Source organism: Malus domestica, chromosome 16 (genome assembly GCF_042453785.1).
Source record: "Malus domestica chromosome 16, GDT2T_hap1".
In the NCBI taxonomy this organism is placed as follows: Eukaryota; Viridiplantae; Streptophyta; class Magnoliopsida; order Rosales; family Rosaceae; genus Malus; species Malus domestica.
In genome coordinates, this window is record NC_091676.1 from 1,847,508 (window position 1) to 1,874,238 (window position 26,731).

The 26,731-nt window shown below is 39.1% G+C and overlaps 5 protein-coding genes across 8 annotated transcripts; 4 read left to right on the plus strand and 1 right to left on the minus strand.

Annotated features, from left to right (window-relative positions):
* The first annotated feature begins 1,137 nt into the window (after positions 1 to 1,137).
* On the plus strand, positions 1,138 to 3,901 carry LOC103402591 (nudix hydrolase 25). The gene is made up of 6 exons (XM_008341333.4): positions 1,138 to 1,460; positions 1,847 to 1,897; positions 2,435 to 2,527; positions 2,764 to 2,858; positions 3,441 to 3,552; positions 3,642 to 3,901. Exons 1-6 carry the CDS (start codon positions 1,395 to 1,397, stop codon positions 3,744 to 3,746), a joined length of 522 nt encoding a protein of 173 aa, XP_008339555.1. The 5' UTR covers positions 1,138 to 1,394; the 3' UTR covers positions 3,747 to 3,901.
* Positions 3,902 to 4,380: 479 nt separating this feature from the next.
* On the minus strand, positions 4,381 to 6,295 carry LOC103402592 (uncharacterized). Its single transcript, XM_008341334.4, has 4 exons — positions 5,838 to 6,295; positions 5,635 to 5,716; positions 5,369 to 5,485; positions 4,381 to 4,683 (listed from the first exon to the last, which is right to left on the minus strand). Exons 1-4 carry the CDS (start codon positions 5,954 to 5,956, stop codon positions 4,633 to 4,635), a joined length of 369 nt encoding a protein of 122 aa, XP_008339556.1. The 5' UTR covers positions 5,957 to 6,295; the 3' UTR covers positions 4,381 to 4,632.
* Positions 6,296 to 8,675: 2,380 nt separating this feature from the next.
* On the plus strand, positions 8,676 to 10,428 carry LOC103402594 (serine carboxypeptidase-like 50). Its single transcript, XM_008341335.4, has one exon. The coding sequence runs from the start codon at positions 8,999 to 9,001 to the stop codon at positions 10,343 to 10,345; it is 1,347 nt and encodes a 448-aa protein (XP_008339557.2). The 5' UTR covers positions 8,676 to 8,998; the 3' UTR covers positions 10,346 to 10,428.
* A 2,793-nt stretch (positions 10,429 to 13,221) lies between these two features.
* LOC103402595 (serine carboxypeptidase-like 50) lies at positions 13,222 to 14,844 on the plus strand. Its single transcript, XM_029095847.2, has one exon. The coding sequence runs from the start codon at positions 13,298 to 13,300 to the stop codon at positions 14,642 to 14,644; it is 1,347 nt and encodes a 448-aa protein (XP_028951680.1). The 5' UTR covers positions 13,222 to 13,297; the 3' UTR covers positions 14,645 to 14,844.
* A 1,550-nt stretch (positions 14,845 to 16,394) lies between these two features.
* On the plus strand, positions 16,395 to 24,836 carry LOC103402596 (ATP-dependent DNA helicase homolog RECG1, chloroplastic/mitochondrial). 4 transcript variants are annotated; one of them, XM_070816184.1, is made up of 20 exons: positions 16,395 to 16,545; positions 16,718 to 16,807; positions 17,393 to 17,475; positions 17,557 to 17,692; positions 17,819 to 18,076; positions 18,186 to 18,374; positions 18,475 to 18,587; positions 19,249 to 19,480; positions 19,672 to 19,835; positions 20,189 to 20,270; positions 20,461 to 20,550; positions 20,624 to 20,857; positions 21,168 to 21,239; positions 21,409 to 21,561; positions 21,660 to 21,803; positions 22,138 to 22,296; positions 22,614 to 22,697; positions 23,011 to 23,583; positions 23,803 to 23,906; positions 24,519 to 24,836. In XM_070816184.1, exons 2-19 carry the CDS (start codon positions 16,778 to 16,780, stop codon positions 23,893 to 23,895), a joined length of 2,889 nt encoding a protein of 962 aa, XP_070672285.1. In that variant the 5' UTR covers positions 16,395 to 16,545; positions 16,718 to 16,777; the 3' UTR covers positions 23,896 to 23,906; positions 24,519 to 24,836. The 4 variants fall into 4 exon arrangements, 3 of the variants coding, with proteins under 3 accessions (XP_070672285.1, XP_017179275.1, XP_017179274.1); XM_017323786.3 differs by lacking the exon at positions 24,519 to 24,836 and adding an exon at positions 24,014 to 24,477; XR_011577594.1 differs by lacking the exon at positions 24,519 to 24,836 and having other exon boundaries at positions 23,001 to 23,583; positions 23,803 to 24,477.
* Positions 24,837 to 26,731: the final 1,895 nt, after the last annotated feature.

Genomic DNA, 26,731 nt, shown 5'->3' on the forward strand with positions numbered 1-26,731 from the left:
AATTGCCTAACATATGTGAATTCTAAGTAGGAAAAGAAATCTCGTATTCGTATCCATTTATCATACATTGTGTTATCAGTTTTTATTATGTACTATTTATATTTGAATTTTAAATTTTAAATGATTTCTGACCGCACGATATACGATGAATATATACGATTGTTGGATCCCTAGTATCCCCAGGAAAAGGATCCACCTCTAAGTAGGTTGACAAATTTTCGGATCCTTTTCCCTCTAAGTAGGTTGACAAATTTTCATTAATCGTCACAACTTACCCCAAATAAAATATTAAGTCTCCTGTCAGCATATGTGAACTATAAATCGGTTGACAAATTTTCATAATTCGTCACAATTAGCGTACATAAAATATTAGATTGCTTGTCAATAAATGTAAACTCTAGGTAAGTTGACAAATTTCCGTAATTTTTTTTAAGACTTTTAACGATCTCATGAGAAATATGGAAAAGGATTTATGCCAAGTTCTTTTTCTGGGGATCCGGGGGATTTGTGATTATGATCGTTCATCGTATATCGTGCGATCAATTTTCGTTAGGTACTATTTATATTTAATTTTAAATTTTAAATGATTTATGATCGTACAATATACGATGAATGAACACGATTGCGATATCCCTAGTATCCCCATGAAAAAGATCCGGCGATGATCATTTTCCGTCTAAGTAGGTTGACAAATTTTCATTAATTGTCACAACTTACCGCACATAAAATATTAAGTCGCCTATGAACATATGTGAACCATAAATCGGTTGACAAGTTTTCATAAATTGTCACAATTAGCATACATAAAATATTAGGTTGCATGTCAATATATGTAAACTCTAGGTAAGTTGACAAATTTTCGTAATTTTCTTTTTAAGACTTTAAGATCTCATGAGAAACATGGAAAAGGATCCTCGTCATGTCATTTTCCTGGGGATTCAGGAAATTTCGTGATCATGACCGTTTATCGTACATTGTGCATTCAGTTTTCGTTAGGTACTATATATATTTAATTTTAAATTTTAAATCATTTTTTATCGCACGATGTATGATAAACGATCATGATTACGGGATCCTCCGGATTCTCAGGCGAGGATACTTTTCTGATAAACAGACGAAAGATAAGGTCACGTGTCTACCTATGAGACAGGGATCATGGCAAGAAAGTGAGGGGAGTTGCATAGCATCCTTCCCCGACCTGGAAGAGTACGCTTGATGGGGACGAAGCTTACCTGGGTGGAGAGAGAGAGAGAGAGAGAGAGAGAGAGAGGGTGCGCAGGATAAAGAGTGGGGGAAGTGAGTCACCATTTTGTCCCACAAACCCAAACTCCCACTTTTTTTAATTACTTGGGATTGGATTTCTGATTAGGAGGAAGAAGAAGAAGCAGAGAAAAATGGAGGATCTGCCGCCTGGTTACCGTCCCAACGTTGGCGTTTGCCTCATTAACTCCGATAATCTGGTACCCAAATCTTCTTTTATCTTCTTAATCTCTTTACTTAACTTAATTATTCTTCCGACTTTTTTTTTGTTGGGGGTGGGGGGGGGGGTCTTGGATGTTTATGGGTTAGATAAAATCTAATTTGTTATCATGTTAACTCTGACAAAACCCAGTAAATCGAATCGGTTGTACTTGCATATGTGAGTTAGGCCGGTTGATCAGTGCTCTGTTTTACATAAGTTCGAATCACCCTCGTAGATTGGAGTAGTTTAGAATGTCGTTTTAGATGTGATTTTTGTTTTTTTTTTCACTGGGAACTAACTTGGGTTGGTTGTATACTTGTATTTGTTAAGTGTCTGTATATATTTGAGGGGAAGAAATTGAAACTGTAGGAGATTTTATTGCAGGTTTTCGTTGGATCAAGATTGAATGTTCCGGGTGCATGGCAGATGCCTCAGGTATTAACCCACTTTTTAAAAGTTGCAAATAGAGATTCATGAATCATATACAATGTTGAAACTTGAAAAGCAGGCTGCTTTAATCACATTTAGGGGCTCTAGGGAGGTCAAAAACACTTTCAGACAATCAAAAGCACTTTTAACAACGTTTGGCGTAAAAAGTTAAAATACTTTTGGAAACACGTGTGTTTTTTAGGATTTCTAAAAGTTTATGTTGTGTTTCTAGCAAACGTGCTTTTGCTGAAACAGCTTATGAGCATAAGTGCTTCCGATAAAAGCATCTCCAAACGGGCCCTATGTACAGGATTAAGTTTTTTGCCTACTATCTGCATAATGTTCCTTATAGCTCAGGGTAGAAAGCCTTAGTGGTAAATCCAACACAGTAAAGCCTCTTTGGGAGTACAGATTTTCCGCCAATCACTGTAATGGTTGAACCTTCTGTGTGCTTACTATCGACTTCTTCTGTTTTGTCGAATTACTTTGGTTAACCTTAGTTGCATAATTCTTCGTTTTTGTTTTTCGGATACTAAATCTCAGGGGGGCATTGAAGATGGCGAAGAACCAAAAACTGCAGCTATTAGGGAACTACGAGAAGAAACCGGGATAGAGTCTGCTGAAATCATTGCTGAGGTTTGTATATAGAACACTGGAAAAACTCCATACCATCATGATACTCACAGCATATGTGCATTATTCATGAAGCAATATCTATAATCCCATTTTTTCCTCTGTTCTGAACTTCTAAGTAATTGTTAGATGGAGTTCAAAGCTTTTAAGTTACAGTCAAATTATGTTGCATCCTGAGTTTCATAACTAAGCTGATTGCTGAGGGAGCAGCTGAAGTAAATTTTGCAAACTCATGACAGGTTCCGAATTGGTTGACATATGATTTTCCACCTGCCGTGAAGACCAAAGTTAATCGTCTATGGGGAGGTGAATGGCATGGGCAAGCACAAAAATGGCATGTCCTTATTCCTTCACATGCACAAACTTCATGAGTTAAAAAAACATGAATCTCAAGTCCTGCCTTCTTAAGCTTGGCACAAAAATGGCATGTCCTTATTCCTTCACATGCACACACTTCATGAGTTAAAAACAACATGAATCTTAAGTCCTGCCTTCTTAAGCTTGCAACTTGTCTGCCAAAACTTCTATTAGAATGTGTCTGATGTACTAGGATTATTTCCTCATTAGTCACCAACTTGTCTGTCAACATACGTTTTGATATTAAATTACTGCAGATGTTTGTTAATGTAACATGTGTTCCTATGAATACTCGGCATGTGTAGTAGCGACTCTGGCACATGAAATACCTTTGTATTAGTGTTACAACTGGTGAATTTCGATATTGAGTTTGCTAACCATGTAAATGTTCAGTCGTCATGCTCCTCTCTCGGTTAAAATATGAACTTGCATGATGTAATCTTTCAGTTGTTAGAATGTGCTTCATTGCTGCTATAAATCCGTATGCATGAGTATTTGAATGGATGGCATAAGGATGCACAAGTTTTACTTCCTAATGACGAACTTGGGCAATTGACAGGTTTCTTATGAGATTCACAAAAAATGAGAGCGAGATCAACTTAGCTAATGGAGCAGCTGATCCGGAATTTGCAGAGTGGAAATGGGCTAGCCCTGAAGAAGTCATCGAGCAGGTGCGCCGAAAAAACTATCCTTGTACTTAATTAGTTTCATGAATATGTTTCACGGACATGATAAAAAACGGGTTGTCTGCTGAATACAGGCAGTCGACTACAAGAGGCCAGCATACGAGGAAGTTATGAAGACGTTCGAGTCCTACTTCGATGGAAGTAGTTTATCTGCGAAATGTAGATCGTCAAAATGGTGAACGTTCTTAACTCCTTTTACATCGTTGGATGTGGATCAAGTAGGGCTCGTGCTTTTTGTAAATGATAACGAGAGAACTTTGAAATTAGATTGTGTTTCGGTTGTTTCTGTAACTATATATCAATAAAAATGTATGCGGATGTACTTGTTGCTTCATATGGTTTTTCCTTGACGAAAAGCTCCAGGTACTGTTCACTTTAACGAAAAACCACATTTTTACACTAAAAAGTCAATTCTGGTACTATTTACTTTACTCTTTATTTTGTCCTTATCATTAAAACTCAAAATTTTCAAGCCGAGGTTTTTTTATTTTTTTACTTTTTATTTTTTCAGTTCCATTCGAAAATATCAAGCCATTAATTTGGGCCAAGTAGGCTCCTGGCCAGGCCGAAGCTCAAAACGAAAAGAGAAGAGTATAGTGACAGAAATAAACAAGAATGTGTAATAGACAAATGAGTTTGCAGAAATGATTTGCTGTGTTTCATAGGAGCCAAAAGTTTTCAAATTCCCCTACCTTATTTGGAATTTCAAACGCATGAATCTGAATTAGCATTCTCATGACTAATTCCCAGAAATTCAAACTCGTGCTGTATGCCGGAAAGTTTTAACCGTGATCAGGGAAGCACAAAAACGGCTTTATTCTGAAAAAACGCTTCATTTGACAACCCACAATAGGTAGTTACAACTTACATTACAACCTTAAGCAATAGATCAAAAAAAAAAAAAGGATCAAAGCAAGTTCTGACATCGCGGATTCATCTGCTATTTAATCCTCACATCTTTATGATTGGACCGTATTTACATAAACTATCAGCACGAGCGGCTTCAAGTTTCGTATAGATATGGTACGACATGTTCTACTCATCATCCGGCAACCATCTCTACTTCTACCCACTTCCATCGAGCTGTCCGTGAGATAGGAGGTGCGCCATGTAATGCTGCAAACATGTGCACAAAACGCATAAGTTAAAAAGCACTCTGAACTCGATTTCATTCTACGTAACAGTTATCCATGGACTTGTTGAAGTAAAATCCGGGGCATCGTATTTGAGCTAAAAAAAATCATAGCCGCTGCTTGAGAATGTTGAGGATCGTTCACAAAACAGATCAATCGACATAAAAAATGAACTCTACCCCGAAGTTAACAACGAAGAGGAGGGTGAAGGAAGCAGTTTAGCAGGCATATAATGGAGCTTGTTAATGCTTTCATAAGACCAAAAGTCTCTTCAGAGCTGAGCTCGCTGATACACCTACTAACAACTCCTACAGCCATTCTTTTGGGGTGGGGGAACAACGCAGATATTCACCCCTCCGGGTAGGGGTTGAACTTTATTTTTCTGAAAACATTCGACGCAACACAGTTTTGATAACTTTCCCACTCTGGGCGCAATTTGCCTTACAATGGGAACATATGAATTCTTAAAGCAAAACTGAAAACCACTCTACCCTAAGCGATACGACAAGATGGAATGACGAATGAGAACGCTTTTCTGGCTTGTAAAAATGAGAATTTTTGAATCCGGAAGAATCAAAACACCGATCAACATAGCAATTCTCACAAGAAAAACAGAATTATGAAAATGTAGTTAGAAATTCAAATTCAAGTAGAAACGAGTGACTTACTGCATGATAAGCATAGGGTCCTTTCCCCTGTCGCTCAAAGTGTTTGGCCATGATGCAATACTCAATCGGACCCCATTCTTCGTTTTCGAAACAGTTACCAAGCGCAGCTTTATACAACTGACCAACAAACCAATACAAACCAAATCAAACACATAATTATTTTCGTAAGACGATATTCTAAACTACTCGAATCTCCTTAGAGGAGTTTCCAACACATTGAAAGCTAAAACCTTTTGCATTCAAATAATTTGAGTTCTCTCACAAACCTTTGCCGTGTCCGTCAAGAGCTCCGTTCCAGCTGGGTAAGAAGCATAGAACTGGTCAGCTCTCGAAAACCCAGCTCGAGTTCTGCAACACCAAATACAAAAACCATTGATGAGAACAGTTAAGAACAACAGGAACTTCACAACCCAGATATATTTTTTTTCCCATTTGATACGCGTTCGAGGTAGGTTGTAAAGCGACTCACGTATTGCTTGTGTAGGCGTAGGTCAGGACTGCTGTGAAGCAGTAGAATCCGGCATACGACACCATTCTCCGGAACTTCTGAATCTTCAGAATCTCTTTGCAGCCATTGTACAGATTCATCGTGATTTGCGACTAGAATTTGAGTACCTGAAAGCCAAAACTTTTGCAAATTTCAGCCGCACATTTGATCAAACATGTGGTGTGCCCTTCACTTTTCCGGCGTCGATGGAACATGCAGAGGTTGCAAAATGGCCAAAGTATTAAGCAACTTGGGCCGGCACCACATGTTGTTAAAGAGTTTGACCCGTTTGGAACCCGGCTGGGCCCAAATAACTTTTTTTTTGTTTTTTCTTTTTTTTTTTTAAGAAAGACACGTTAAAAAATAATTTTTTTAAAAAAAGCAGAAAGTAGTTGGACGGACGGTGAGGGTTTTTTGTTTTTTTTTTTGTTCCAATGGATGGACGGTGAGTTCAATTCATATAAATTTATAGGTTTGATTTTAGTTGACTTAAAAAAAGTTATAGCTTTGACTATGCTTTTAGGCCTTTCCAAATCAGAATATCAAATTATTTTAATCAGGTCAAAGATACGATTAACATAATTAATTGATTAATTTCTTTTAAAAAAGCCGGTGAGTTATTTATCAACACATGTTTTAACTTTTATAGCCACCTTCAAACTCCTCTTCAACCTCATTCTCCTCCTCTCCTTTTTGCCTTTCTGTTCTTTCAACTTTCCCTTTATCTTCCCTTGGTCAAATTCATGCCCCACTGTACCACCAACATCCATTAATTCCTAAACAAGCTCACCGCACTAAGTGTGGTTTGGAAATGAGGTGCTTAAAAAAAAAGCACTCATGAAAAAAAGCTGTGAGGGTTTTAGGTATTTGATAAACTGAAAAAAAAAGTTTTATTTTGGAAGCTGCTGTGAGAATAAGCTGAAATCAAAGGAAAAAGCTGAAGCTACTATTTGTAGCTTTGGAAAACTGGCTTTTTTTTCAAAGCACACGGAGCTACATTGCTCCTTTAATGAAAAGACCCACTATCAGACTGCTTTTTTTCCAAAAGCACTTTTACAAAAAAATTTACCAAACACTTTGCTGATTTTTTTCACAGCCGCTTATTCTCATAGTAGTTTTTTTTCAAAGCACAACAATACCAAACCAGCCCTAAATCAGGCTACTTCTTTGAAAACAAATCCTCTCCGGAGCTAAGGAGTTGGAGCCTTCTCATCAAACAATCTGGACCGCTAATTGATGTGCAAGTCAAATCAGGATTATCGATTGTGTGGTGGACCAGTAAAATGAATTAATATAAACCGTTGTATTTAATTTATGCGGCCCAGATTGTTTGATGAGGAAGTTCCCGAGAGGATCCGTTCTCCTCATAGTCAACTCCACCACTTCCTCTTCCATTTTCTACACCTTCTATGAAGCTCAGAGCCTCGAAGCCTCACTCGATCGCGATCCCTCGCAAACCTTGCTTCTCGTTTGGCTCCGAGGCAGCCTGGGATGCTCCTCCTTGTTCGGTAACTTCATGGAGATCGGTCCTTGGCATGACAACCTTCATGGCGGGCACGATGATCATGATCAACAAGTACACTTTGTGCTTGAGTCAAACCCGGGTGCTTGGAACAGAGTTTTCGGCCATATTTTCCTCGACAACCCAATTAGTTCCGAATTTAGCATCGCACCTCTACCTTGCTAACACCACGTATATCGAACTTGACACTGAATTGTTGAGGTCTCACCCGCTTTACATAACGTGTGAAAGTCAGGCTGACAAGTATGTGCCAGCAATTGCGTACTACCTATTGAATAAGAATTAAAGTTCAGAAGGAAATTTGCTAATTATAAAAATTCAGGATGGTAATTGGCAACTCCTTAAAAGTTCGAGGAGAAAATCGGTCAATACCTCTTTTTAAATCCTTTTCTTCTTATTATTATTTAGGATGTTTTGTTAGATGATAATTTTAGATTGGTCAAATTTTATGTCCTTCCACACAAAATTTATTTCATGAATAAAATCCCCCTTGTATGGTCAAAGTTTATAAAAAATCAAAATCAAACTCAAGAGTCAAAAGTGCACATGAAGGCATTAACTAACTTCACAATCATCTCACTTGAAATAATGAAACCCAACTGATTGAACATAATAATCATCATAAGTGAATTGCAATGTGACACCGTTTCTTTAAGCTACGGAGGCTGCGATGATGGGTCCCGGTACCTTAGGTTTAGAATTCACAACGCTTCTAGATAACTAATTCATTTTTCATGGTATGAGTATATTATCACATTCGACAACCGTGTTGATGAAATAAGAGATATCTAAATAAAAAATTACACATGTATTTATTTTATTGACATGAAACGTCAATTTGATGATGTAACCGTCCCACATAAGTAGTGTGCTCGTACAACGTAAATATTTATCCACAAAGAATGTAATATTACGTGAGCATGATGATTTCCTTGCATGATCTGTGTCTTTGTGCATTTGTATTGTACGGTTGTACCCAGAGAAAGACAAGAAAGAAATAAATCGCGTAGGCAACAATGCTTGGAGGTGAGGTGGGTGAGATTGAGAAAGCCAAAGCAAATGAATGTCGCAAGAAAACATGCAATTTATTTGGCATCTTGTATTTCAAAGATTGGAGAAATTTTCGGTGTGTCGTAAATTGGAAAAATTTCAATTAATTGTATTATGACATTTAGTATATCAAGTTATTTTCTTAGCATACTGGAAATTTTCTTCAAAACTTCTTGTGATTATAACAACCCCTAAAATTTGTACCATTTAAAAATACCGAACCATGTCCTGACATACTGAAAAAAACATCTCCAAAGATTCTTATCATTACATCAACCCCAAAGACTTTGCTTTACAACTCTTCCACACTTTGTGAGGGTGCAATGTATGTAAGCAAGCACGCTTGGCCGAGAATTGACTTATATAAAGCGACAACTCTTTAAAATTTATCCGCATCATCACAAAATTCAACTTTTTAAGACAATTTTATAATTAGTTTTATAATTAGTTTAAAATACCGTTGCATTCAAAATCACATGTATCATGCAAAGTCGTATACGTCTATTTCCCTATTTATTAAGCCTTATCGTCAAAGGTGTCTGCACTCCCTTGCACTTCACTTTTATCATCAATGGAGTCAACCGCCCGAAACCATCTCAACCTCCTCTTCCTCCTCCTCCTCCTCCTCTTCTTCTTTCAACGACGCGTCGCCACCTCATCGTCCCTCCCTCTCTTCCCCAGAGAAGCCCACCCCACCAGATCAGGCTACCTCCCGGTCAACTCCACCAGCGGCTCTGCCATTTTCTACGCTTTCTACGAAGCTCAGAACCTCACAACGGACATTTCCAAAGTCCCCCTCCTCTTCTGGCTCCAGGGCGGCCCCGGCTGCTCCTCCATGCTCGGCAACTTCTACGAGCTCGGCCCCTGGCGCGTGAATTTCCACAAACACCCTTCTGATCCCCTGGCCTTGGAACCCAATTCCGCCTCCTGGAACAGAATCTTCGGAGTGACCTTCCTCGACAACCCGATCGGCACTGGATTTAGCATCGCCGCTAACTCAGCGGAGATCCCGAGAGACCAGGGCGCCGTCGCGAAACACCTCTTTGCCGCGATCACGAAGTTCATTGAGCTTGACCCGTCGTTCAAAACCCGACCCATTTACATAACCGGCGAGAGCTACGCCGGGAAGTATATTCCAGCGATCGGGTACTACATTTTGGAAAAAAATGCTGGGTTGCCCGCTGGGTCTAAAGCTGTGAACTTGCAGGGCGTTGCGATCGGAGACGGTCTCACAGACCCCATAATTCAGGTGAACACTCACGCCGTCAACGCTTTCTACTCTGGTTTGATCAATGAGAAACAGAGGAGGGAGCTGGAGAAGCTGCAATTGGTGGCGGTCGGGTTGACGACGGCGAGGAATTGGAGCGCGGCGACGGATGCGAGAAACAAGGTGTTGAATACGCTGCAGCAGATGACGGGGCTAGCCACATTGTACGATTACACGAAGAATGCGGATTATAAGACGAGTTTGGTGGATGAATTGCTGAGGAACGAGGCGGTGAAGGCGGCGTTGGGGGCGAAAGGGGCGGCGCCTTTCGAGCGGTGCAGCAATCTGGTGGGGGATGTATTGAACGAGGACGTGATGAAGAGCGTGAAGTACATGGTGGAGTATCTGCTGAAGAAGACCAAGGTGTTACTGTACCAGGGGCAGTATGATTTGAGAGACGGCGTCGTCTCGTCGGAGGCGTGGATGAAGACGATGAGGTGGGAGGGGATTGGGAAGTTTATGGCGGCTGACCGGAAAGTTTGGAAGGTGGAGGGAGAGGTTGGTGGGTATGTGCAGAAGTGGGGGAGCTTGAGCCATGTTATGGTTTCAGGAGCAGGTCATCTTTTGCCGGCGGACCAGCCGGTGAGGGCGCAGGCGATGATAGAAGATTGGGTTTTGAACAAGGGGTTGTTCGCAAATGTTAAGGAATAAGAAAATACGAAATTGTTCCTTAAATTGTTTGTTGCTTAAAAGTGTTTATTTTTGCACAATAAATTTTGGGTTTAGGTTTAAAATCTTCTACCTTTACATAAAACAGAAAAGCAAAGGTAACGATGTCTGAAATCAGTTATTTATCAACACGTGTTTTAACTTTTTTACGTAACGTGAACGGCATTCAAACTCCTTTTGAACCTTATTCTCCTCCTTTCCGTTTCTGCCTTTCTGTTCTTTCAACTTTTCCCCCTATCTTCCCTTTGTCGAATTCATGCCCCACTTTTACCACCAACCTCCATTAATTCCTAAACAAGCTCACCGCACTAAATCAGGCTACTTCTCTGAGAACGGATCCTCTCCGGAGCTAAGCAGCCGGAGCCTCTTCATCAAACAATTAGGATCATTGATTGATGTGCAAGTTAAATCAAGGTTGTTGGTTGTGTGTGGTGGCCAGTAAAATGAATTAATAGAAACCGTTGGATTCAATTTATGCGGTCTAAATTGTTTGATGAGGAGGTTTTAACTGCTTGGCTACGGAGAGGATCCGTTCTCCTCATAGTCAACTCCACCACTTCCTCTTCCATTTTCTACACCTTCTATGAAGCTCAGAGCCTCGAAGCCTCACCCGATCGCGATCCCTCGCAAACCCTGCTTCTCGTTTGGCTCAAAGGCAGCCCGGGATGCTCCTCCTTGTTTGGCAACTTCATGGAGATTAGTCATTGGTGTGAATGCAAATTTCTTCCTCCTTACTCTTGGACAAAATTGCACCTACAAAACAAATAACACCTTAGGTCAAGGCCAAGAGCCTCACGCGCATATGATGAATGAGGGGCTTTGGCTGAAGAACTTCCGATGCCAAAGTTAGAATTTTGAGGGAAAAGTGTTTGGAGAATTTAAAAAGTTCAGCAAGAGAATTAGGATTAGGTTTTTTTAGAGAAAATGGGGTGGTATATATAGGGCATGGCCAGCCCCCTTGGGAGAGAAGGTGACCGGCCTCTTGTGTGGTTTTTTAGGTGTAATGGTAGTTTAATTAGCCATTAATAGATTAATTAGGTAATAAATTCATTAATTAGCCAATTAACATAATCTAAAATGAATGTTTTGGGGGTTACCTTGTGGAGATGATGGATGAAATAGGTTTTGAATAAATACCTATTTTGGGCACTTTTGACTTAATTGTAGGATGATTGTCCACTACTTGCGCGTAGGAATCCCGGTGTGCTTCGAGTGTAATTTTATCCTTTTTATTCAAAAATCCACATGTCGCCTTGTAATTATTTTTGGCTCCACACTTGACATGTCAACCTTCATGCCGCCCACAATGATCATGATCAACAAGTACACTTTGTGCTTGAGCCAAACCTGGGTGCTTGGAACATAGTTTCTGGCCTTCTTTTCCTCGACAACCAAATTAGTACCTGATTTAGCATCGCACCTCTACCTTGTGATCATAAATTGGACAACATATTGGTTTTTTTCTTTCTTCATTTTTTCTTTGAATTTTAGAGTTTAGGGTTTAGGGGAAAGTTAAATTCAGGAGGGAATTAGCCAATTATAAAAATTCATGATGTAATTGGTTAAAATTAAAATTTAGGATGGTAATTGGCAAATCCTTACAAGTTCGGAGAGAAAATCGGTCAATACCTCTTTTTAAATCATTTTCTTCTTATTATTATTTAGGATGCTTTGGTAGATGATAATTTTAGATTGGTCAAATTTTATGTCCTCCCACACAAAATTTATTTCATGAATAAAATCCCCCTTACATGTTCAAAAGTTTATAAAAAAAAAGAAAATCAAAACTCAAGAGTCAAAAGTGCACATGAAAGCATTTACTAAATTCACAATCATCTCACTTTAAATGTTCATTAATCAATTTGAATGAAACCAACTGATTGAATATAATAATCATCATAAGTGAATTGCAATGTGACACGGTTTCATTAAGCTACGGAGGCTGAGATGATGGGTCCCGTTACGTTAGGTTTAGAATTCACATCGCTTCTAGATAACTAATTCATTTTTCATGACACGAGTATATCATCACATATGACATCCGTGTCGATGAAATAAGAGGTATCTAAATAAAAAATTACACATGTATTTATTTTATTGACATGGAACGTCACTTTGATGATGTAATCGTCCTACATAGGTAGTGTACTCGTACAGCGTAAATATTTATCCACAAAGAATGTAATATTACGTGAGCATGATGATTTCCTTGCATGAACTGTGTCTTTATACATTTGTATTGTACGGTTGTACCCAGAGAAAGACAAGAAAGAAAAAAATCGCGTAGGCAACAAGAGTCAAAATCAACAATGCTTGGAGGTGAGGAATGAGATTGAGAAGCCAAATCAAATGAATGTCACAAGAAAACATGCAATTTACTTGGCATCTTGTATTTCAAAGATTCGAGAAATTTTTTGATGTGTTGCAAACACGAAAAATTTTAACCAATTGTATTATGACACTTAATATATCGAGTTATTTTACTAGTATACTAAAAATTTTCTCCAAAGCTTCTTGTCATTATAGCAATCCCAAAAATTTGTACCGCTTAAAAATACCGAACTATGTCCTGACATACTAAAATAAACATTTCCGAAGATTCTTATCATTACATCAGCCCCAAAGATTCGCTTTACGACTCTTCCGACTTTGTAAGGTTGCAATGTATGTAAGCAGCTTGCTTGGCCGAGAGTTGACCTATGTAAAGCGACAACTCTTTTAGTTATTACTATTAGTACCTAAAATTTATCTGCTTCGTCACAAAATTCAACTTTATAATTAGTTTGAAATACTGCTGCTGGCACATGTATCATTCAAAGTCGTATGTATCGTCCAAAGTCGTACATGCCGCCTCTTTCAAGCTTTCCTTATTTCTATAAAGCCTTATCGTCAAGGAAGGTGTCTGCACTCCCTTGCACTCCACTTTTATCATCAATGGAGTCAACCGCCCGAAACCATCTCAACCTCCTCTTCCTCCTCCTCCTCCTCCTCTCCTTCTTTCAACGACGCGTCGCCACCGCATCGTCCCCCCCTCTCTTCCCTAAAGAAGCCCACCCCACCAAATCAGGCTACCTCCCGGTCAACTCCACCAGCGGCTCTGCCATTTTCTACGCTTTCTACGAAGCTCAGAACCTCACAACGGACATTTCCAAAGTCCCCCTCCTTTTCTGGCTCCAGGGTGGCCCCGGCTGCTCCTCCATGCTCGGCAACTTCTACGAGCTCGGCCCCTGGCTCGTGAATTTCCACAAACACCCTTCTGATCCCCTGGCCTTGGAACCCAATTCCGCCTCCTGGAACAGAATCTTCGGCGTGACCTTCCTCGACAACCCGATCGGTTCCGGATTTAGCATCGCCGCTAACTCAGCGGAGATCCCGAGAGACCAGGGCGCCGTCGCGAAACACCTCTTTGCCGCGATCACGAAGTTCATTGAGCTTGACCCGTCGTTCAAAACCCGACCCATTTACATAACCGGCGAGAGCTACGCCGGAAAGTATATTCCAGCGATCGGGTACTACATTTTGCAAAAAAATGCTGGGTTGCCTGCTGGGTCTAAAGCTGTGAACTTGCAGGGCGTTGCGATCGGAGACGGTCTCACAGACCCCATAATTCAGGTGAACACTCACGCCGTCAACGCTTTCCACTCTGGTTTGATCAATGAGAAACAGAGGAGGGAGCTGGAGAAGCTGCAAATGGTGGCGGTCGGGTTGACGGCGGCGAGGAAATGGAGCGCGGCGACGGATGCGAGAAACAAAGTGTTGAATACGCTGCAGCAGATGACGGGGCTAGCCACATTGTACGACTACACGAAGAATGCGGGATACAAGACGAGTTTAGTGGATGAACTGCTGAGGAACGAGGCGGTGAAGGCGGCGTTGGGGGCGAAAGGGGTGGCGCCTTTCGAGCGGTGCAGCAATCTGGTGGGGGATATATTGCACGAGGACGTGATGAAGAGCGTGAAGTACATGGTGGAGTATCTGCTGAAGAAGACCAAGGTGTTATTGTACCAGGGGCAGTATGATTTGAGAGACGGCGTCGTCTCGTCGGAGGCGTGGATGAAGACGATGAGGTGGGAGGGGATTGGGAAATTTATGGCGGCTGACCGGAAAGTTTGGAAGGTGGAGGGAGAGGTTGGTGGGTATGTGCAGAAGTGGGGGAGCTTGAGCCATGTTATGGTTTCAGGAGCAGGTCATCTTCTCCCGGCGGACCAGCCGGTGAGGGCGCAGGCGATGATAGAAGATTGGGTTTTGGACAAAGGGTTGTTCGCAAATGTTAAGGAATAAGAAAATACGAACTTGTTCCTTGTATTGTTTGTTGTTTAATATTTGTATCAAAATTGAGTGACTAAAATCCTCAACACTTCATATATGTACTTCAATAAAAAGAAAGCATAAAATAAAAAGTAAAATAAATAGTACTTTTTAATATAAAAATATGTAAAAATATGATTTTTCGTTGAAATAAATAGTAAGTTTTTGTTAAAGTTCTTTGAATAAATCCTCAACTATTCATATATGTACTTGAATTAATCCTCAAATATTTAAGATACGAGGTCGGAGGTTGAATAAATTAAAATTGAGTAGAGTACACTTTTTTAGTTAATTTCTTTCTTTTTTCAAGTCTTCTAGACGTAATCCATGACGTTTTCTTTCCAAATAAGTAAACATGCCAAGAATTCACGATGGTTAAGAAAACATTGAGAAATAATAATTTGAATAATATAGTAAGGTTTGTTATATAAAAACATGAAATGTAATGGCGATTGGAGGCGGATTTGTGAGAGGAGAAAAAAGGGAAGGAGGTGGGAAGGGAAGGTTTGGGAGTTTCCCAAATTTCCAAACCCACAAACTGACCAATGATTCAAGCACAAAACCCGTACTATGATGCCATCGTCTCCCACGGAACAGTGAAATCTGTGGAAGGACTTGATCTGTAGGGCTTCCATGGCAGGGGGTCCTGTAGAAAACCTACAGGTAAATCAGAGCCATTGATTCATTGCTCTGCCCTTTTGCCTCAGCCCTTTGATTTACTGAAACTTCAAACTTAGCAGCTGGGTAGGAGAGAAAGCTGGGAGAAAAAAAATGGCAGAAGGAAGATATGAACTAATAAGCTGCGCCCTCCCTGTTGAAACCCTAGCTCAGAAATATATTTATAGTCGCTCTAGAGGGCCATTGATTGTAATATGGCTAAATTGCACTAATAGCCGTTGTATTTTACGATTTTCTTTTCCGTCCTTGTAATTTGTTTTTTGTTGCATTTTTCTCTCGTCGAATGGGGCAAAATTTATTTCAAGCTTGGTGTTTTCGAATGATAAGATATGTTCATAGAAAAAAAGGGATCGTTATACTTATACGGAAAATTAGAGTTATCAATTATCTTTTTTGGTTTCGCTCGTATGCATAAGTAATGAATAGTATAACGATACTACCGCGAGAAAAAAATCAAAGAGGTGGCAGAAAAGAAACACTACAAAGCAGTATCAATCATTTGTATTTGTGGCGTCGGCCTACTTAGAAGTAAGCGAAAGAAAGCAATCAATGCAAAAGGCTAAAGTTAAGGGGTGGTAGGTTAACATACACCATCTTTCATAGCCGCTGCCTCTGCGTAGAACGTTGGCTATATGCTTAACATATTAGAGGAGGGAGAGGTAAAGAGATCAGAACAACATAATTTAAAGCTTTTAAATGAATTTTAGTTTTTAAGGTTCAGAAAACTTGAAGCCCTTATCGAAAAATATTACATAGTTCCCGCAGTTAGCTGAGAGACTTATAGCCGTTGTCGTGCAAGTGGAAGCTCGAGATATATGCCCAAACCAACGGATAGTGACTAATTAGACTAAACTGACAAAACAAATCAAAGGCATGGATGAAAATGTAAACAAAAAAAAATCAGAAGAACGAAAATGAAAATGAAAAAATGATACAAGGATTATAGTGCAATAAAATATTAGCAGGATCGGGATATACGAACACTAAGGTGCACGGCCCAGCATGGCTCGTGAGGATCTCAGCCGATAAAGGCCCGGCCTTTCCTAAAGAGCCAAACGAAAAAAAAAAAAAAACAAAATCCTCAGACATGGAGTGAGAGATATGTAGACGACACACTTCTTGTCACTGTAGCTTCTCTGGAGAACCAAACGTTTCTGGATCGTTTGATGTTCTGTGCTCTAAGCAATTCGCAACGGGTACGCTGATTTCTCTTGTATATTCTGATCTTTTAATGTTAATTTCTTCATTTGACGTTGTCCTGCTGCTTGATAATGTTAAGAATGTTGTTTCCTACTTCCTAGGATTAAACTTTCGAAGCTTTGACACTTTGCAATCTTCTGGTGTGCCTGTTTTCTCAATCCTGTGCAGGTTTTGATGTTTTTCCTGTTTAGGCATGTCCAGCTCTTGGAGTAAGCTTCCTCTTTGCACATGGTATTGACAGTCTCATCTTTGCAGTCTGTAAGTTTCTAACTTTTTTGCTTCCTCCCATCAACAGCCTTAAATTTTATGCAGAATTTTCGATTTGGAAGTAAGATATGATAGAGTTACTCGCTAAGATGCTATGAAGTTGTGAACTTCCCCGAATCATGAATCTGTATCGTGCCGTGTGAGAGTTGAGAATTCACATCAAACTTCAATATTAGCGGAAGGGAATAGCTACAATGTACTTACAATTTTCGGTAGTACGAGAGTTTTCAGAGAGTTGCAGAATAACAGTGCATACAGTCGGGAAAATGGCCCGAGTCAAACAAAATGGCTGCAGTTTTGAGCGTGTAGAATGTGATAATATGTTAGTGTCCATGTGCGGTGTTATGGAGTTTAGGAGGAAAATAGAGCGCAACCATGTGCGGGATTAGAGTGATTGGGAGTGGCTAATATCTAGTTGCCATGTTGTCGTTAATCCTTTGGTATTTTGTTAAAACTGTTTGAAAACATAGGGATAAAGTCGACGTCTTTTATGTGATGATTGACAAATCTTTATAATCTAGATTATAGACAGGCATGGTGTTATATTGTAACCCTTACATAAAGCTTCCATTTCAGCGCTTCAGCGGGAATGGATTGATAAGTGCAATAGCTTTTGAAGCTGAGAAGGGATATCGGAATGCTTTGGGTAGAAAAATGAGGTCTGTAAGTTATATCCAATTTCGATTTTGCTTATGACAGTATGAAAGTAATAACGTGGACATGCCTATTGCCATTTGCAGGTTCAGTAATTTTCTCTTTTCAACAGTATCGAGATTATGTTCTCGTTCGAAGCATAGTCTTGCCAAAAATATTTTGGAAGAAGTAGGTAGTTATGGCATAGCTAGCATCTCAGATCGGTCAAAGTTGCTCAATAAGGTAGGTTGATTCATGAAAAGTTGTACTGTTTTTGTTTGATTGCTGTAACTTTATCTGATATGCATGTACAGACTACGGGAATGTGTAAGTTTGCTCTTCATTTTCTTCTGTTTCTGTTTCATGTAGGTATCTGTTTTGGTGGGTTATGATAGTCTTGATGATTTGGTTGAGAATGAAAGAGCTGAAAGGCAGTCCGGTATGCATGTTAGAGACGTGACAGATGAATTTGATGTCTCCTTGGTGTGTGCACGATTTCCATCAATCATGTTAGGTAGTTCCCCTCGGGTGGAATTGTATGATGGAACCACCAGTTTCAGTGAAAGGATGATTTTTCCAACTCAAAGTTGTGAAGAATTTCCGTCTGATGCTATGTGTGAAGAGCAGGTATGAAGATTATCTTTTTGAAATATGGGATTTTTTGTATCCTGCTTGTACAAGTGTAAAACATTTCTTATTAAGAGAAGATTTTTAAACGTTGCCCTTATCTCTCCAGTCCGCAACTGTGGTTACCGAGGAAAACTCACATCAAACAGTTCCTGTGGAGGAATCTTCTAACAAGGTTTTGCTTAAATCACAAAATGATACTGGGTCTGTTCAGTTTTCCTTGGACAGTTCTATCAGTTTCATACCTGGAATAAGTAAGAAGCGCTGTCAGCAGCTAGAAGACTCTGGCTTTCATACAGTGAGTTTTAGGAAATCATGTTAAAGGAAACATCACTCTTCTAATCGAGAATTTGAAAGAAGCCTTGGGTTCATATTGCTTTGCTTTTGTTTCCATACAGTTGCGGCAATTGCTTCACCACTTTCCTCGGACCTATGCGGATTTACAGAATGCTCAGATGAAAATTGATGATGGACAATATTTGATTTTCATTGGGAAGGTATTAAGTTCGAGGTATTAAATTGTTTCCAAAATATCTAGTGAGTTTTTGGTGCTAACCTTAGCAATTGGATGAGGTTAGGCACTAAAATTATAATCTGATAAATTCCAAGTTAGCTGACTTGTTAAGATTTTTAGTTTGTTTCATAGTTATGACTCATGAAGAGGTCGCACTTGGTGCGATGGTAAGTGCCTTCGCCCATGAGCGGTAGGTCTCGGGTTCGAGACTTGGGAGCAGCCTCTCCATAAATGGGGGTAAGGCTAGCCGACATTCACCTCTCCCAGACCCTGCGTAAAGCGGGAGCCTTGTGCACTGGGTACGACCTATAGTTATGACTCATGAAACAATGAGAAACAAATATGTTTCAAAAAACAATGAGGCACAATGTAACTTGGTGACAGACACCTTGATGTTCTGACATATGAAATGATGTTAATCTGTTTCTTTTTGAGATTAATGGATATCTAGTTCAATGACATAATAAAGAACATTTAATGGCACATTGTTTGCTAGGATTGTGCGTTTGTTTCTCATATCTGGTAAGGCATCTCCAGAGATGCTAAATGTATTTATATTTATTTGTGTATGTATTCACTTATAGATTTACTTCTTTTTCATCCAATCTGCAATAAAGTTTTTGTTTTTAATATCTATATCTTACCTCTTCTTTTACAGGGGAATCAAAGCTAGTAGTTCTTTCTCATTTATTGAGGTAGTTGTTGGTTGCGAAATTATGGACGATGAATCAACTGAACATATGAATGATTCTGCTGATAGTAGAAGAAAGAAGACGATTTCTTTGCATCTGAAGAAATTTTTTCGGGGTGCTCGTTTTACTTCTCTACCATTTCTTAGACTTGTTGAGGGAAAGCATAAAGAGGGGGACTTTGTATGCGTTAGTGGTAAGGTAAGCTTTTAGATACAATGGATGTGCAGTTGCTTCAATTGGCTCACCCTTCCATGTGCTGAAACCATTAGGGAGTAACAGAATGAGACTTTTTTATGAAATTTTGTACCAGTGCTATCTAAAGATTTATCATTTCATTTTCTAGTCTTTCCCTTAATTGCCTTGTCCTTTCGTGCTGCCTTTTAACACAGGTAAGGACAATGCCCGCCAAAGATCACTATGAAATGAGAGAATATAATATTGATGTGCTTAAAGATGAAAATGAAGTGTGTTTTCATGCAAAAGGGAGGCCTTATCCTATATACCCTTCAAAAGGAGGGTTAGATCCAAATATTTTGAGAGACATCATTGCAAGGTTTGTACCTCTGACCTTTTGCATAACTTCATTTCTAACATCATAACATAACCGCTCTAAGTTTCTTCAGCGGGGTTACATTTTCCAATTCTAATTTAGTATCCCCTTACTCTAAGTTCTTTATACAAACATACATTAGTTTTTTGGGTGAGTGGCTGGTTTCTCAATATTAGAAATCTAATTGTGTTTTTATCATTTATGCAATAACATTCCTCCGTTCATCCTATCGGAGTTACTTCTTAGTTCTTTGCAGCTGTTTGGAATTGTTTGAACTATTGTATTAATTGGGTAATTTCTTTGTAATTTGCTCCAAGACGTGTAAACTAAATGTCTACTATTTTTACTCGTTCCAGAGCTGTACAAGTTTTGGCTGTTGATGTTGATCCTGTACCTAAAAATATCACTCAGGACTTTGGGCTGTTAAGCCTTCATGATGTAAGAAACTTCACTTTTATCCTTAGTATCAGCATATATGCAATTCATACTTTTGACTATGGTCACTTATACCCCTGTGTACATGTATATGTTAAAGAGCTAGCTATATGTGCCCCTTGCTGTTCTTTTTATAAGTTGTTTTGGCATTTAGAAAAATTTGAGCTGTTGTGTTTTTGCTCTAATAATACAGGCGTATAAGGGGATTCACGAACCAAAGAGTATGGACGAAGCTGATTTGGCTCGGAAAAGGCTAATATTTGATGAGTTCTTTTACCTGCAGGTGATTTTGATCCAAATTTCTTAATAAGTTTTTCTCTAAGATTTGAACTGACCTAGTTGTCATTGCCTGTCAGTTAGCACGCTTATATCAAATGCTTGAAGGTCTTGGTACACAAATAGAGAAAGATGGATTGCTGGATAAGTACAGGAAACCCGTATCAAGTGCTGCTTATATGAAGGATTGGTCCATTCTTACCAAAAAGTTTTCAAAAGCTCTTCCATATACCCTTACTCCTAGTCAACTCACTGCCATTTCAGAAATCATCTGGGATCTAAGGCAACCAGTTCCTATGAATCGGCTTTTGCAGGTTATACTCTTGTTTACAGGATGTATCCAATATTTTTCAGATTTGTTACAGTATGAAGCAATGTAACTGCATATAATGTAACTGGAGCACCTGCAGTATATACAAAATAAGGACAAAACATGATGGTTTTTGGCGGGCTTCTGGTTGAATACAATTTTAAGTCTAGACTTTTGCCCTAATTCTCTTCCTCACTCTCTTTTCAAATCGGCCTGCCTGGGTTCTTCCTCCTGATTACCATAGCATGCGCAGTAGGTATACTCGAAAAATAGAAAAGATTCTTGATTGATGATATGTTGTTACACATTTTCAGGGTGATGTTGGTTGTGGGAAAACTGTGGTAGCTTTTCTAGCATGCATGGAGGTTATTGGCTCTGGATATCAGGTCTGTGAAACACCTGTTTTGTAGAGTTAAAATATGACTACAATGTGTGAGTTTCTGTTTGTTTCCTTGATTCATTTCAGACCTTTGACCATTTGTATTTTCATAAATGTAATAATAGTTATGATCTTTGTTCCTGATTGTTTTTATTTGTTTCATGTAAATTGTAAAGGCAGCTTTCATGGTTCCAACTGAGTTGCTTGCAGTCCAGCATTATGAGCACTTAAATAATCTGCTTGAAAATATGGAGGATGTTGAACAAAAACCTTCAATTGCTTTACTAACCGGCTCAACCCCATCAAAACAATCACGGATAATTCTTGAGGCATGGATTAATGTCCAGTTCTTTTGTTTTCTTGAGTATAATGTTTCAGGCATCCTAGTTATTGGTAGTGATACTATCATTGATATTGCGTGTATCAGGGTCTCAGGACTGGAGAGATATCGATGGTCATTGGAACCACCAGTTTGATATCTGACAAAATAGAGTTCTCTGCATTACGCATTGCAGTGGTGGATGAACAACATCGTTTTGGTGTGATCCAGAGAGGACGGCTTAACAGTAAGGTTGTTTGCTTCTAATTGAACCAAGTATTCTAGTCATGTCATCTGGTGGTGTAGTACTCCGTTTCTATCCTGTGTGCACACTGATTCCTTTAGACCTTATGGAATATGGAAGATCAGATTTTGATGGTATCTTTCCAGGAATTCATTTTGTCTAAACTTTTTAGTGTGCCCTTGCATGCTGCTTGCGTAGTTCTCAATGTTTCCATGAGTTACTATGTATCGTTATAGGGTATCATTACTGTGGCATGAATAATTCAGTCCTTGAAATATGAAATGATTTTGTTACTGTAATTCGTTTTGTAAGATGAGCTAACTGAGGCACAAATCTCTGCAGCTATACTATACCTCTGTAAATTCTAGAATGGTAGCTGCCAATTCAGATGTGACCTCCAAAGGCGACAACCATATGGCTCCTCATGTTCTTGCCATGTCAGCTACTCCTATACCGAGGACACTTGCTCTGGCTTTATATGGTGATATGTCATTGACACAGGTACGCGTTTTTCTTCTTGCTCCTTGATGCTTTTGATGGGATGGTGTTCTCCCCCTTTCTTTTCTCAATTGGATATCAGGCTTTAAGACAGTGATTTAAATTTTAAAAACTACACTGAGACGCCTAATCCTAAAGGCTTGTTTGCAATGAAAAAGGTTCATGGCACATTTTAAAAGATTATTAGGTCCAAGAATAAAAATTAATGTTATAGGGATATGTTTTTAGTTTAAAATTTAGCGGGCGCTACATTTGTATAAGTTGATATCCTGTATTGAGTGTTTGTTAATTCTTTCGTTTCCATTTCCTTTGAATAACAGATAACCGACTTACCTCCAGGAAGAATACCAGTTGAGACGTTCATCATTGAAGGAAATGACAATGGATTTGAGGATGTTTATGAGGTGATTGTCCTTGCTTAACTTTGTTACAGCGCTCTAATATATTTCTTTTCTTATTTTCCCCTAGAAACGAAGGTGTTCTGGTTTAAATAATTTCATTTTTTCCGATTGCAATGAAATATTTGATATTTGAAACTCGATAAAGCCAGTGATGCATAAAAGGTTTGAATTGAAACTCATCATTCGGTTAAGAGATCATGGTCTTCTTCACAAGACGGATATATTATTTTCTTGCTAGACTAGAATAGAAAGATTTCACTGGTTCTAGCTTTTGATTTTATTATTTTCTGACTCAAATGATATTAGCATGTAACAGATGATGCTGGATGAGTTAAAAGGAGGAGGGAGAGTCTATCTTGTGTATCCAGTTATTGAACAATCTGAACAGCTGCCACAACTTCGTGCAGCTGCAGCAGATTTTGAAGCTATATCTGATAGGTTTCAGGGCTACACTTGTGGATTGTTGCATGGAAGGATGAAGAGTGATGAGAAAGATGAAGCATTGAGAAAGTTCAGATCTGGGGAAACAAATATACTGCTTTCCACACAAGTTATTGAGATTGGTGTTGATGTTCCCGATGCATCTATGATGGTTGTTATGAACGCTGAGAGATTTGGGATAGCTCAGTTACACCAACTTAGAGGACGAGTTGGACGAGGAGTGAGAAAGTCTAAATGTATACTGTTAGCATCTTCTTCCAGTAGTCTAACTCGGTTGAAGGTCCTGGGGAAATCATCAGATGGTTTTTACTTGGCAAACATGGACCTTCTTCTACGTGGACCTGGTAACTTGCTTGGCAAGAAACAATCAGGACATCTTCCAGAGTTTCCTATTGCAAGATTGGAAGTAGATGGCAATATCTTACAGGAAGCACATCTTGCTGGTCTGGTAAATAGTACTCCTTTTGTGTCCTTTTATCGTGTAATTTGGTGATAATTTTGGTTACCATTCTCTTACATCATTTCTGTTTTCCTATGAGAGACTAGACTATTAGTACATAAACACTAATCCGTATGCAAGAATTTTTTGCTGCAATGCCTGTTTGGTTGATGCTCGGGTTCATGCAGTATACCTCCTTTAACATATGCGATGGTTCCTTTTTCGCAGAAAGTTTTAGGCGCTTCCCATGATTTGGAGCAATTCCCGATCCTTAAGGCAGAGCTTAGCATGAGAGAGCCGCTCTCTATTCTGGGTGACTGAGTCTAGTCGTGGTAAAACTGAAACCTTGCAAATCTATACAAGATGAAATTGCTTGTATTGATGGCTTCTTGTCCATTTTTATTTTGTGCCCCTTTTGTAAATGTATAACTGCTTTCAGGAATCATGCCATATATACCATATATGTCGCAAGCTTGATGCTTCTGCTTGATTTCCTTGGCGGTAATCCTTACAACTTAATGATTGTACTTGTGATATGAATTGGTTTGATATTAGAACAGTCCTTTCTTAACGACTAGTCATGAAGAAAGTTGCCCAGATCGAGTTTGGAGAGCAAGCACTAAATATGCAGACATGTCCATTTTTGCACACCGGCGTATCCAGACATGCTTTTTGCCATTGAAGTAGATTGTTAATCGACTAGTTTGTAGTCATTTTTACATATTTCGATATGTCAGCATCCTAACAATCTGCTTGCTTGCATCGAAGAATTCTCAAACATTTGGAAAGAATGTGGCTGATATGCTGTTTAGTTTTTATCGTTTTGCTTCTGTTAACGTTTTGATCTGTACCTAGGATTTTACTGTAGTTGTAAACAGGAAGTTTTATATCATCTTCTACTGATCTCAGTGTCTCACTCCCCCTCTCCTTTGATTCCTTCACAGACATTCGTTTCCTAAATCGACTCGTCTTCTTTAAGATATGCTGTTCGAAACGTAAAGGTTTTTCGACAAATTACAGTAATTTTCATGGAAAGACTGCTGCTCACGTACTTCCCTGTGAAGCTCTCTTTATCTGCAGAACATCCTGCTCAGGAAAGGACTTGAGAATATTTTGTCACAAACTTTTGAAGAAAGTCGGTACATGCTTTCATGGAAATCTTTATGTCGTTCTGTTGAAAATATATGTTGTGTAGAATATTCAAGGTCTTTATTTTTTTGGGCCAATGACTCCCAAGTAAAAAGAAAGATGACTATACCGTAGTGCTAATGACATGTTAACGATGGACTTCAAAGAAAAATAGTTTCTCGAAAATGTCAAGGAGTATGCATCGGAATCAAGTCATCAAAATTTTGAGTAGGGAAATGTATAATTCAAAGGAGATATGATTGATTTCCACATTAATCACTGTATATGCTAAATCTCAATTCGGATTCAGTGTCACCAATATAATTCCTATGGTTTCTATCAAGAACATCATCAATTGATTTTGACCTAATGAATGTGCTATAATAAAGTCTAGATCAGCAATGCGACTGACAATACAACTTTTTGGGACGAATATCATATCGTCACGTTATTAATTTACGTATTATAATATGAATAAACGATATTGATAATATGTTACGGATCAAAAGTGAAATTATGGATTCATGTTTTAACCAGTGGCGAATCTGAAAAATATTATGTGGGGAGAAGGGTCAGTAAAAATAGCGTGCGAATTTATTTTGACAAAATAGCATGCAAATTAGCATTTCATGGTAGGTTCAAGGTCATTTTCCACGTCCATCGACATATATCAACAACTTTTGAGCGAACATGTTGATTTATGTCAACAACTTTTGAGTGAGCATGCCGACATATGCCAACATTGACAAGTAAGCCTATCAACATATACCCATAAAAATGCGTACTAAAGCATGAGGTTAGCAGCTACCTTGTCCAGTGCCCTTAACGGCAATTCGTCAAATAGTTAGAAAATAGCTTTCAAATGTATCTTAGATTTTCAAAATACAGCACCCAATTACAAGTGGATTGATCACTTGACGGTGTAAAGGTTTGTAAATCTTCACGAGTGAGTGTGAAACCACAAGGTTGACAGTGGTGGGCACCTGGGACATGGATCCTCTCCGGCTCCATGCATCCTAATCCTAGGGATTCACCAATCCGGATCATTGAAATTTGATCAAACGGTTACAAATATGGGCCACTTTAAAGTTATAATAATTTTAACCGTTGGATCAAATTTCAATGGTTCGGATTGATGAATCCCTAAGATTATGATGCATGGATCCGGAGAAGATCCATGTCCGGGCACCTGTTATCCAATGGGATTAGGGGGCACGGTAAATGTTTGATGGAATGCCCAATCAGCAACTCACGAGCGGGGACAAGCAGACAAGTGGGTCCAGTACGGTCCCCTACCAATCATTCAAAAGTGGGGTTCACAGCCACCATGTTCCATGACTTGTCTTCTATGTTATGATCGAAGTGGATCCCACATCCCCACGCCTTTGCCAAATATGCAATAATAATTCTCTTTTCTCTTCAGAAATATAATAATTTATCCTAAAAAGTTGGGACTTTACGACCGAAAAATCAAATAAATAAAAAGAAAGAAAAATAAATAATCGAATTTGGGACTTGACCCAATGGCTCTTGCTGGGAGTTGAAAATCTGGGCGATGAGGGCATGGGAAGGCCGTTTTGTGTGCACGAATGAGTGCATACGACGAGAAGCGAAACTGAGACCAGCTGATGATGATTTGACAGCCTTGTCACGTTACGATTCCTAATAGTTTTACTAATGAGAAAAACTTAAAACTTTTTGTGTGCCATGTTTCTCATCATTTAATGCGTGACAGAAACAAAAAACAAAAAATACATACACTTCATTCCATTGCACCAAAGTCACTCTCTAGTTAATGCCAAAGTAATCAATGCAAAAGTAATCAATTGGCTTTTTATCGAATCATATTCATGAGGATGTAGAGAGTTGGTTCATAAAAGAAGTTAAGAAATCTTTCATACGCTAAGACTAAAGCTTGCACCACGTTTGAAGTCCAATTGTCATGCGTTCTCAACTTCTCTCAAGATATGATGTCGAAGTCCAATGTTCAAGAGTCATCACACTTTAGCATTCATGTAAACAACATGAT

Bases quoted from the DNA above. Each gene is read 5' to 3' on its own strand.
- LOC103402591 (XM_008341333.4), top strand. From the start codon at position 1,395: ATGGAGGATCTGCCGCCTGGTTACCGTCCCAACGTTGGCGTTTGCCTC. The intron at 2,859-3,440 runs GCATGTCCTTAT...GGCAATTGACAG, and splicing joins CATGGGCAAGCACAAAAATG to GTTTCTTATGAGATTCACAA. The intron at 3,553-3,641 runs GTGCGCCGAAAA...TGCTGAATACAG, and splicing joins CTGAAGAAGTCATCGAGCAG to GCAGTCGACTACAAGAGGCC.
- LOC103402592 (XM_008341334.4), bottom strand. From the start codon at position 5,956: ATGAATCTGTACAATGGCTGCAAAGAGATTCTGAAGATTCAGAAGTTC. The intron at 5,717-5,837 runs GTGAGTCGCTTT...TTGGTGTTGCAG, and splicing joins TACGCCTACACAAGCAATAC to AACTCGAGCTGGGTTTTCGA. The intron at 4,684-5,368 runs GTAAGTCACTCG...ACATGTTTGCAG, and splicing joins GACCCTATGCTTATCATGCA to CATTACATGGCGCACCTCCT.
- LOC103402594 (XM_008341335.4), top strand. From the start codon at position 8,999: ATGGAGTCAACCGCCCGAAACCATCTCAACCTCCTCTTCCTCCTCCTC.
- LOC103402595 (XM_029095847.2), top strand. From the start codon at position 13,298: ATGGAGTCAACCGCCCGAAACCATCTCAACCTCCTCTTCCTCCTCCTC.
- LOC103402596 (XM_070816184.1), top strand. From the start codon at position 16,778: ATGGTATTGACAGTCTCATCTTTGCAGTCT. The intron at 19,836-20,188 runs GTTTGTACCTCT...TACTCGTTCCAG, and splicing joins TTGAGAGACATCATTGCAAG to AGCTGTACAAGTTTTGGCTG. The intron at 23,584-23,802 runs GTAAATAGTACT...CCTTTTTCGCAG, and splicing joins AAGCACATCTTGCTGGTCTG to AAAGTTTTAGGCGCTTCCCA.